Source organism: Setaria viridis, chromosome 4 (assembly GCF_005286985.2).
Source record: "Setaria viridis chromosome 4, Setaria_viridis_v4.0, whole genome shotgun sequence".
NCBI lineage: Eukaryota > Viridiplantae > Streptophyta > Magnoliopsida > Poales > Poaceae > Setaria > Setaria viridis.
This window is the reverse complement of record NC_048266.2, coordinates 26,980,922-26,992,942: the sequence shown is the minus strand read 5'-3', so window position 1 is coordinate 26,992,942 and position 12,021 is coordinate 26,980,922. Positions and strand designations below refer to the sequence as shown.

General features: G+C 44.0%; 1 protein-coding gene across 1 annotated transcript; it reads left to right on the top strand.

Annotated features, from left to right (window-relative positions):
- The first annotated feature begins 1,475 nt into the window (after window positions 1–1,475).
- On the top strand, window positions 1,476–3,750 carry LOC117853791 (serine carboxypeptidase-like 34). The gene is made up of 5 exons (XM_034736079.2): window positions 1,476–1,886; window positions 2,013–2,216; window positions 2,309–2,401; window positions 2,486–2,880; window positions 2,978–3,750. The coding sequence occupies exons 1-5, from the start codon at window positions 1,604–1,606 to the stop codon at window positions 3,479–3,481; spliced, it is 1,479 nt and encodes a 492-aa protein (XP_034591970.1). The 5' UTR covers window positions 1,476–1,603; the 3' UTR covers window positions 3,482–3,750.
- Window positions 3,751–12,021: the final 8,271 nt, after the last annotated feature.

Sequence of the window (12,021 nt, the reverse complement as noted above, 5' to 3'; positions counted from 1 at the left end):
TCTCTGGCCAAACGAGGTGGAGGCCAGAGGGATGATGTGATGTCCTACGAGCTAGTAAAACTACGGCAGTGGGATCCCCAGCCTCGTCCTCGACTCCCATGGCTGGGTCATCACACAACGTCGTTGCTGGTTGTGATTCTAACTCAATTATCTAAGTGGTGTTCATGTTTGGATGTTAAAGATCCTATTTTAGTTGAGTTAAGTAATATTCCTACACTTGTTTTTTATTCTATTATGATTACGACTAAGAAACCAGTTTTGTCAAAATTTATCTTAGAAGATGAAGTGCCCCTCCTTAAGCAATATAAACTTCAGTTGCATACACCATGCTATTTTTTTATAACCTTAAAATAAATTATAGAGTAAAAAATTTATGGACTCTTTTCAATATATTTTTCTTTGGATGATTGACTACTTCTCTTTACTTTCTATTTATCTTATACAAATAAGAAATGTATAAGACCCAAATAGAGTATGTAACCACATTTTACGCAAAGTCAAAAAGATGCTTATATTTCCAATCAAATGAATTTATGCTGAAAGAATATTAATTGAAGCGATTGTATCCGTGCTGTTTGCATGGTCACCTTGCAAAATTTTGGAAAACGCGATGAACGCAAATCTTGATGATGGTGGTTGCCAGATCTAAATGGACATGAATAATCGTGAAGCTATGGATCAAATCAAAGTTATTTGTGGTTGCAGATGTCCTCCAATGTGCAAGGAGAAAATGAAGGAGAAATCTCGCCACTTTGGTTTTGACGATTGATTATTTTATATGCTACCCCTTGACATGGGCTATTTATTGTGTGGTGGTGACAAAAATTTCTTCAGGATATAAGAATCCTCTACTCAAGTTCTTCACATGTTGTCACAAAGCAAGTGATGTTGATTGGGCGTGCGTATGCACCACTTAGTTTTATAGTTCATTTGCACAAAAGCATTTTTACAGATATGACTTGATAGACAATAATGTGCACACTAAGGCCAAGAGGTTGAAAAATAAAATCAGGAGGGGCAATAGATTATGGTGACATAGTATATATAATAAAAAAATATTGTATAGTAAATCTAGCCACACTATTTGCAGGGGCCAACATGCTAGTTAGCATAATAATATACGCGCGCGCATATGGAGATTCACCTCAGCCAAAGGCATATGATTTTCAATTTAGCTGCTACCTAGCTGGAATCTGCCCAAATGCTAGACCTTGGTCAGAAGGAACTAAGATACGCACCGTGCATGTCACTGAAACATTTCATCGGATTTTAGTAAGCCTAGAGAGGTTGAGGATCGGCGCTACCAAAGGGAGGAACAATGTAAACGGGCGCAACCACGCAGGAGATCGGCACTAGGGAGGTTGTGCGAATAAATGTGGATAATAACCTCGACAACAACCTTGGAGATCGACTATAATCTTAACAACTTATTCTGGTCTTCGCTCTAAATAAAATCGTAACAACTTCTTTGTTGTGATCATCGATCGGCATGCAGCTATCAGCCTATAAATTGCACGGCTTCTCTGCCGTCGGAAGATCAATCTCAACCTCAGCCAACACAAGCAACAACTAGTAGTTGCACGGCTTCTCCATTCCCCAAGCCATGTCGCCGGCAACCATCCTAGTGGTGTTGCTGCTCGTGGCCGCCGGCGCTTCGTCAGCAGCCGCCGTGAGGCAGCACAAGAGCCACGACTACGAGAGGGTGTTCGACCGGCAGGAAGCCGATCGGGTGGAGGCCCTGCCCGGCCAGCCGTCGGAGGTCGGGTTCCGGCAGTTCGCCGGGTACGTGACGGCGAACGAGTCCCACGGCCGCGCGCTCTTCTACTGGTTCTTCGAGGCCACGCACGACGTGCAGAAGAAGCCCCTCGTCCTATGGCTCAACGGAGGTATATAGATCGATCTGATCTCTACATATATGCATGGCATGTATCTTTGACATCACTGCCGGTTGACGCTTGCTTACTGTTAATATAAGATTAATCTTTTTACTATTTGTTTGATCTGCACTGCAGGACCGGGATGCTCGTCTGTTGGATACGGAGCGCTGGAGGAGCTGGGTCCATTCTTGGTGCAGAAGGGCAAGCCTGAGATCAGCCTCAACCCTTACTCGTGGAACAAAGATGCCAACCTCTTGTTCGTGGAGTCCCCTGCAGGCGTTGGGTTCTCCTACACCAACACCACCAAGGATCTCAGCCAGTTTGGCGACGACCTCACTGGTACGTACGGCCCATGTTCTTCATCATCCTCGATTAGCATCATCGATCGCAGATTTACAGTACATCATTTGAACATGTGAATCACATTGTAGCCACCGACGCCCATGCGTTCCTGGCGAACTGGTTCAAGAGGTTCCCACAGTTCAGACGCCACGAGTTCTACATCGCCGGGGAGAGCTACGCTGGTACGATCTCATGCAATCTTATTATAAATTCATCTATCAAATGTGACAAATTAACTAACGATGATCCATGCATGCTCCTCGCAGGGCACTACGTTCCGCAGCTGGCGACCAAGATCATGGAGGGGAACAAGAAGGCGCACCACAAGAAGGACCGGATCAACCTCAAGGGCATCATGATCGGCAACGCGGCCGTCGACGCGAGCTCCGACGACCGCGGGCTGGCGGAGTACGCGTGGGACCACGCGGTCATCTCCGACGAGGTGTACCGCGCCATCAAGAAGGAGTGCAAGTTCCCCGACGACGGCGAGGAGAGCGCCCCGTGCAACCAGGCATGGAACGACTTCTTCGGCGCCATACAAAACATCGACATCTACAGCCTCTACACCCCGGCGTGCACCGACACCCTCGCCAACGCCACCCGCAGCAACTCTTCTTCTGCTTCCTCCTCCTGGAAGCTCGCCGCCGGCACACCGCTCGCGGTACGTCGCTGCCGTCGATTCTCTATCAGCATACTATTATTGTTCTTGTGTTTTACATGATGATGATGATGCGTTTGTACGCATGGCAATTACGCAGAAGATCCACCGTGGGAGGCCGTACAACACGTACGACCCCTGCGCCGACTACCTCGTTGTCGACTACCTTAACCGCGGCGACGTGCAGGCGGCGCTGCACGCGAACGTGACGGGGATCCCCTACGCGTGGACGCCCTGCAGCGACGCGCTCACCAACTGGACGGAGAGCGCGGCGTCGACGCTGCCGCAGATCAAGAAGCTGGCGGAGTCCGGGCTCCGGGTGTGGGTGTTCAGCGGCGACACGGACGACCGCGTGCCGATCACGTCGACGCGCTACGCGCTGCAGAAGCTTGGCCTGGCCACGGTGAAGGAGTGGCGGGAGTGGTTCACCAGCGACCAGGTCGGAGGCTACACGGTGGTCTACGACGGCCTCACCCTCGTTACCATCCGCGGCGCCGGCCACATGGTGCCCATGATCAAGCCCGTCCAGGCCAGCCAGGTCTTCGCGCACTTCGTCAGCGGGGAAGAGCTGCCGGCCAAGCCCGTGGTCGCCACCGCCGCATAGATTATTAGTGGTTGTGTCATTAATTAGATATACTTAGTTAATTAGAGGTCGAGATCATCGCTGGTGGGTTTGCTAGTTAGAGGTTTTGCAGTTAGGTTAATCATCAGGCATGCAGTACTACTTTAGTTAGCTGGAGATCGAATGACATGGCCAGCAGAATGTTAATTAGATAGGGAGGATTGTCATCGTTCGCTAATGAAACAGTTGCTGGTTTGGATCCATGAGAATTTATCTGTGCCCTTACCACCATGGGCTTTATTTGGGTGCCATTTGCGCTTTTACTCTTATATATCTTCAAGTCAATCGATGGTCCGGGTGCACTTCACCGTTCTTTCTGACTGCATGACATCGAAATGTTTGATTTGTTTTCCACCCCAACTGAGATGGGAAAATGAAACTCTCTTGATGTGGAACCATATGTAAGCAATACAGTTACTCAATGCCACAAATGGTACCTGAGCGCAAATTAGGATGAGCCCGCAAGCTAATGCAAGAAGAGCCCAGCCAACTAGAGATGGTGCGAAGCCAAACGGTGGGAATTGGGGATGGACCAGGTGGCGCCAAGCACGGCAAAGGCCTCCACAGCGCAGACCCGCGCGTCCTTATTTTAGCCCATGAAGGATATATCATAAGCTCTAGTATTTATCAGTACAGAATGTGCATTGTTGCTTATAACAGACCGGAATGTGTGATGCATCACATTTCACGTTTGTTCTTTTGTTAGAACAGGTAGGGAAGAGGCAGACCCCTACTTACTGATTGATACATTAAGAAAAAGAAGTTAGGTACAAAGAGATGAAGAACAAAAAAAAGAAATAAGCTAAGTTATAGAGGGTTTACCCGGTTTTTGATTTGTGGAAAGTAACTAGACTTCTCTTGCTATATGGGTAACCATGTCAAATTCATGGTTGAACCTGATGGATCCACACAATTGATCGTGCTTAGTTAAAAGGATCGAGTCCTAATGGGGCTAACAGCCACCACGTTGTCCTTTTCAAGGGCAACCAACTTGACTAACGGCCTGGTTCCAAGGATAGCCCATGCTATAAGAAGGTGTCCTCAAACCCCAACAGATTAGGGGAACTTTTCACCTAATTCAAGGCCTCTGCCGGCCACCGTCCGCTCGTGATGGTATTCTTCGTCCAGTGTTCCTCTATGCCACGTCTGCTTCCTCAAGCAGGCACGGGGACATCAGCAGCCTAAAGGCATCTTCTAATTCGCATGTAAGTGCAATTGAGTCTCTATTAATTATGTTCTTAGGTGTTCATGTTATTAGGTTATTAAATCCTATAAATCAGGCATGTTATTTTCTAACATTTGGCACCAAGAGCCAGGTTAGCCTAATCATGAATCCTAAGCCACCCTATATCTATTCTAGGTCGGTTTTTTGATGTGTACAAATCAATTATTAGTGTGCAATTAGATTAATTCGTGCTCGATAGTTTGCCTTTGATTCGTACCGTGAGTTTCAAGTGCGAATTCATTTATAATCAGTCTTAATCTAGTTCGGTTAGGTCAAGTTTTAGTTAATTTATTGATCTGTTAAGTTAACCAAGCACCGGATTAGAACTAATGTGATTCGTTACGTGCCTAAGTGTGCAAATCAGAACCAAAGTTAGATTAATTCCATGTTAATTTTGGGAAATTAAGGCCTAGGGTTCACTGTTTCTCCACAAATCAGATTTAATTCATGAAACTTGGCCATGAGTTAAGGCAATTAGATGCAGATGCCGTGAAATTGAAGTACTCGTCAGCACTGAGAAGGAGAGGATTCGATCGAATTGCAAAATTCATAAGAATAATCTCAAAATTCCCAAAAATCCCCAAATCCTGCAAACGCTCACCCTAATTCTCATCAGTAGAGGACCTACCTCGGATTGACAACACCCTAATTTGTTGAATCTGGGTCTAGATTCTCCTAATTCTACCAATAAAGTTTTGGTATAGGTTACGCTGATTGTACCAAGAATAAAAAATGTCCATGAATAGACTACTACTAAGCGGAACATCCTTTGGTTGCCATTACCTGGCATAGACTAGCCCCAAAATCTTTCCAGCATGCTATTCAAATATTCGAATGCTCGAGCCAAGTCGTGTGATAGATGTGAAATATAAATTTTCCTAAACCCTCCTTTTCCCAACAGCACCTCGTTTCATCCACCACCACAGTAAAAGGGTATATTGGTAATGTGATAGGGTCATTCACCCAATTGGCCAAATACCCTATCCCTTCCCTCCCTCCACCCAAATCTTCCACATCCAAAAACGTTCCACCATCAGCTCCCCTTCACCTCCTTGCCCCCATCCCAAATCTTCACCTCCAACTAGCCCACAACCCAAATCTTCATCTACTCCTCGCCGCCATCCTAAATCTTCACCTACTCACCACCATCCATAATCTTCCCCTCATAGCTACCGCCCATTTCCCATCTCCCTCTGTAGGACCAACGGCGACACAATGGCACCAGGCGGGAAGGTCGTACGAAGGAAACATCAACAACCAGGTATAATGTTTTCCTCCCTAGTTAAGCATCCCCAGTGTTGCGATTAAAGTGTTTCCTTGTTTGGTTTTGTTACTGCTTTTACTTTGTTGTTTGGTTGCAGATCTGGCAGTTCCCATATATTCACTAGTTTGTTTCTTTTACTAGTTGTCCTTTGGGCTAGTACAAGGTTGGGTAGGAACATCCTATCTTGGATCTTGTTTTGGGTGGCAGTACCTTCATGATTTTACATTAATTTATTTCTTTTAAAGTAGTTTGCCCTTTCGGCTCATATAAGGTTGGGTAGGAATATCCTTTCCTGGATCTAGTTTGGGCTAGGAATATCCTATATTGGATCTTGTTTTGGTGCGCTCTACCTTTAGATTTTGCAGCAGTTTGTTTCTTGTATAGTAGTTTTTTTCATTTACAGTGGTTGGACAATTTTATGAAAGTTTCTTTCTTTTCATAACATAAAGAACTGGAGCACACTCCATACGCGTAGAAGAGGGTTGCATGTATCTTAAGGAACCAAAAGGTACTATCTTCCCTCGACGTTGGAAAAGTCGCAAGCATCCTTAAAGAGGCTACAAAAGGACAAAGAAAGGATATTGATGAAATAAGAAGTGAAAGAAGAAGTGAGATCCAGATCTAGAGTACAACACATCTTAGGAATGGCCTAATCTGACCAAGAGACATGCCAACATGAGGTATCTGTTGTTGCCTACCAAATTTCTTATATCAATTTGCAGGATTGCTTCTCATTATTTTTTGTTTATGCAATTTGTCCAATCAGAACAGTGATAGCATACCTGTCAGCGGGGGAAGAGGGTTGTCTAAGAGAATTCGAGCATCTGATGCCTCTGACATTATACCTCCTAGAGTGACTAGGGCAAATGAATTGGCTTTAGCTCAGGCAGGAGTTTCGGATGAGACAACTCCTGATTCACAAAAATTGCCAACTGAAGGCCAAGCAACGGCCACCCACATTGAGGACATCGTCGACATGACTGGCGAAGGTATGTCATTTGATCTCTTTTTCCCAAAGCCAAAAAATTGGAACGTCGCAATTAGCAACCAAATCATTATTAACACACACCACTTATCGTAACAAAATTGTTAGGTAATGCATGCCCTTCCACAAGAGTACAAGTGCTGTAGGATTCAAGAAGGTTGGGCAGAGATCTAGACTGGATAAGTATAGGGTAACACACCAAGCTTCCAATCCATGTTCAACAAGGGCTCAAATGGCCAAAGGCACCAATGCAAGCTGCAAAGTTTGCATCAGAGGGTGGGATCATACTGCATGGGCATATACCGATCCTTACTCACTGGAAGGACTACAATACCCCAAAATGAAAAATATCTCAAGGACTACATTGGCAAACTGGCGGTGTGTATATATCGACTCATCTACTACCATAGTTCTTTGCATCCTTTCTTTTCATCCATTTTTCTGACTATTCTTGTGTTGTGCTTAATATAGGGATAATTTTACATTGACACCACCAATCAACCTATCATAGAGGCATGCACGGACATGCTCAAGTCGCAACAAAGATGGGGAGGTACCGGCTCAAGAAAATGTACTTCAATGGTCTTGCGGTGAATGAAGTCCCAACCAAAACTCATGTGACCACTATAAATGACAACTAGTGAAAAAAACTAGTTACGATGTGGTCTAGCCAACCTCACAAGGTATGATAGAACTTCAACTTGCCACTAGCACATTTGCACGTAATGATTTGTTCCTCTTATTCATGTATCTTACATGAGTTTTCATTATTGTAAAGGAGAGGTGTACTACAAATACCGGTAATTGTGGACTAGTCAGGTATCCTCAGCGCACAAGATCTAAAAGCTACGTTGCACAGGCTCATGTTGTGGTAAGCAACTAAACAAGTCATGTTTTTACTATATACTTTATTTGATGAACGTGCTGATGCTCCTTGTTCCAAGCTAACAGGTTATGCTTATTTTCACATCATATTAGAGGAAGAAGCAAGTTGAAGGAGACCCAACTGCAATAGATTTTTTCAAGAACTTCCATTGTAGAAAAAAATAGCTACACTGCTCCAGTATAGGCAGCCATTGTATGTACTTGTTTACTTTGCATTCTTCTTTGCAACAACACTACTAGAAATATTTGTGAGTACTTTTGTGATACCTTTCATTTTCTTTCTTTTATTAAGCTCGGATGGAACAAATAGTCGCCCAACTTGGAGACGACCAACCAAAGACTGCTGCTGAAGCAATGGCTGAAGTTGTCCAATCTAGGACATTTCGGGAGGTTGTTGGCATTCACCCACCCTCAAAGAAAAGGGCTAGGGTTGGTACTATGCTACAGGTAGAAGAAATCCAAGCTGATCTTGAGAGTGAGAAACAAGGGGGGCACAACTTCAGCAAAAGATTGCTGAACAGGAGTATGAGATGGGTGCACTGAGATTGAGGCCTGAAATGCAAGAAACAACATTGAAGTCTCAGATAGAAGAGCTCGAAGCTTTGAAAAACACCACAAAGCAGTTGCATGCTATGGTTTCTAGCTTGATTCACTTCAGCGCCAGTCAGAGGTAGGCGAATCATTCCCTCAACTGAAGTGAACTTGTTGTCTGTTGCTGATGAACTTTTATTGTATGTTCCATTATTGATGCTGAACTTGTTCTATGTTGCATTATTGTTGCTGGTGAACTATTCATTGATTGTGATGTGAACAATATGGAAGTTGGAAATGAGCTATTTTTATGTCGGTGATTGTGATGATGATCAGCAACCAAATTGAATATATGGTACTACGAAATGCAATAATAGCTCTTCGTTGGATGGGCTAGGGCCAAGAAAAAAGGGCCCAATATAGCGTGCAACAAATTTTTTTTAGAAAAAATAGCACAGAAACCTAAAATAGGCTAAAAATGTCCCAACAAAATTGGACTCATAAAGGCTCTTACATGGACTGGGTTTCAATTTGTAATGAACCAAAATCATCATAACACCCCTGCCAGGTCGGAGCCACGTTGGATTCTTATCCAATGTGGCGTAACCTCCAAAACAGTTGGAATGAATTTTCATTCGTTATTATCTTAGTGACGCACTGAAATAAGGAACATCACTAGTCGTGGTTTTATGACGCTCGACTAATGATGAAGCGTTTTTGTCACTCCCGCATCATATATCACGGTTTATGAGAAAAAAAAGGCGTTTATGACATTTTTTAGTTTATTCGTACCCTTAAGCACCTCTTTTGTAATACTTGCAATGATGCTCTAGTCAGATGTTTTTTCTGCGTTGTCAGCTTTCTACCGACCGAGATGCTCCTGTGATCATTAGATGCTTTCACTAAACCATAATCCAGAAAAACGTCTGATTTGACCTTGATCCCCATCTTCTATACCCCAGATGCTCATGTGATCATTGGATGCTTGCATTGGAGTATCCTATGTTCAAAAAGTCTTTGTCGGGCCAATTTTTATTATCAACACATTCTATTCCAGATGAGATGACAGTTGGGTTATGCCAGTGCTTGATGTGCAGTCATGTTTGTGCATGCCTACTTTTTTCTAGAAGAACGCATATCCCAGTGTGCAATGGTGTCATGGTGTGTGCTGTGGTGAACTATTTATTAGGCCAAACTGCTCCAGCGAACCTAGGTAAGAGTGCAAAAATAGAACACAAAATCCAAATTAAAATGTACTCATTGGATGCTTTGGTAATCACAAATAATATCACTAGCTAGAATAAGCCGGTGAGTACAGCTTGGCTCAGCCTCATCCCCTTACTCAACTTTTTACAGTCACCGTTCACCGGATGCTTCCAGTGGACTTTAATCTAGTGAAGTGTTTAGGATCTTCTCAACTTCTACTCTCCTATGCATACTAGATGCTTTTGTAAGAGATGACGTCTTTTCTTGGTCTTTTCTTTCAGCTTTCGACTCAGCGGACGCTCCTGTGATCACCCGCTTGATCTTCATCTTCTGCACACTGGAGGCTCATGTGGTCACCGCTTGATCTTCACCTTCTACACGCATACTTGCACCGGAGTATCTCTCCGGCAGAAGAAATCTAGGTCGCGCCTATTATAATTGATAACGACGCATTTCATTCAAGATGACATGATTGGTGAAACCAAGCACCAGGAAATTTTAGAGCGCTTCAAAAAATAAGAGCCATCCATCCTGCAGAGTCGTAGGAACAAAGGAAGTATCATAAAATATATAAAGAGAAGTACCAATTTAATGGGATCAAGTACAAAAAATAGTGAGAAATTACTATGATACCCTTTTAATTATGTATAAATCTATTTATTTTGTTTTGGGTAAGAAGGATAAGAAAGGAAAGTAGTTGCAAGTACCATTGGTGCTTAAAAAGCACTGTGATATGTTTTTTGAGTTGCAAACAGTTTTAGTGACTTTATGATTCATTTCTAGAGTGGCTAAGGCTAGTCCCAGTGCAAGGTTTCATCGCATTGTTTCCAAGGATGCCACATCATCCCATGAGGTGTATTCTCATGAATGAAACAGAGAGTCCCAGTGCATAGTTTCATTTCACGATTTCATAGGATGACCATGATATTTAATTGTGAGGCATGTGATTGGATATGGTTAGATGAAATGAAACTCTATAGCCCCCAATGCAAGTTTCATAGTCTTGGAAACAGTGTATACACAGTTTCATCCTGATGAAACTCCTTCCCTCTCACTTCATAACTATCATGCCATGTCATCATATATGCTGATGTGTCACTATATTTAATGTGCATGAAACCTCTATGAAATCCCCACTCAGATTAGTCTAACAGCCTTTATATATAGTATAATTTGCATCTTTCCCAATAGTTTCATTAAATCGTGAGTTCAAAGCAGCACTTACCATGCAGTCGTGTGTGCCCATGTCTGTCGGTTTGTGTTTTTTTTCTTCTGGAAGGACACATATTCAGCGCGTAGTGTTCTGCTGTCGTGACTCGTGAGATCATGTCCTTTTCATCGGTTGTTAGTGGAACTTTTGCATCGGATTGAACTATCCAATCAGATAGGAACCGGCTGATCGATCTGGCCTTTGGGATATACATGAAGCCCAGCAGAGCCAACGGCCATCCATGTTGATCCACTCTACCGCGCACGGCAAATCGACAGCATCTCGCCGGCGATTGGCCTAAGATTAACTAAGTCCGGTCAGAAATCCGGCGCGCAATGGTGACGAGAGACAATAGCCCTTTCACGTCGTCTTATCAACATACCACGTAGGCGTCGTGTCATATGCATCCATGCAAATAAAGCACTCCCTAACGGATTTACCCCTGGCCCCCACTCAAACCGAATATAATCCAACACAACCACCATGCAACCACATACTCTTTCTGTCGATCATGCACATCTATCCATCAACCGTACATGTATATATGTATCTCCATGTTGCTCTTAGACTATACAGTCTGATAACGACCACTACAGCTGAAGCTTGTGGTTACAACTGCATCAAGATTCGATGGGCAGTCAAAGACATTATGCATTAGTGCATGTACACTAGCTAGTATATCAGAATGCAATCTAGGCAGCAGTAGCTTTTGTGACAGATAAATCTCACCTCTTACCACCAAAGCTCTGCACTTTTGGCGGCGCCCATGGGCGAACAAGGACTCGACAGGATAACGAGGGCGCTGCACTAGTTACACTAAATTAATGCGGCTTCAGGGGTGCCCACAGCCCACGATTAACTGCCAGCCCTGGACGACTCACTCGCAAGAACGCAAGTGGCCATGGCGGTCGTTGCGATGCCGAAGCGACCCCCACTACATACTTTCTGGCATCTCCTCTCTCGAAAAGGCCATGGCATTTCTACCATGGCCCCCAGCTTTGCGAATTAATAAACTAATAACGATCTGTTAGTTGAAATGATTCTTCCTCGCTGCTTCCCCTCGCCTCTGAATCGGCATGTATATAAATAGGCGTTCGACTGCATGAGCTTGACCACCTCACACCACCCTGTGCAACAACAAATATCTGAAGCTAGCATTGTTGCTGCAATATAGATCCTCTGCTATTACGTTGTTCGCAAACAGGTTCTGGTAATA

Coding starts and splice junctions, on each gene's coding strand:
- LOC117853791 (XM_034736079.2), top strand. CDS start 1,604: ATGTCGCCGGCAACCATCCTAGTGGTGTTGCTGCTCGTGGCCGCCGGC. Junction 1,887..2,012: donor CGTCCTATGGCTCAACGGAG/GTATATAGATCG, acceptor TCTGCACTGCAG/GACCGGGATGCTCGTCTGTT. Junction 2,881..2,977: donor CCGCCGGCACACCGCTCGCG/GTACGTCGCTGC, acceptor GCAATTACGCAG/AAGATCCACCGTGGGAGGCC.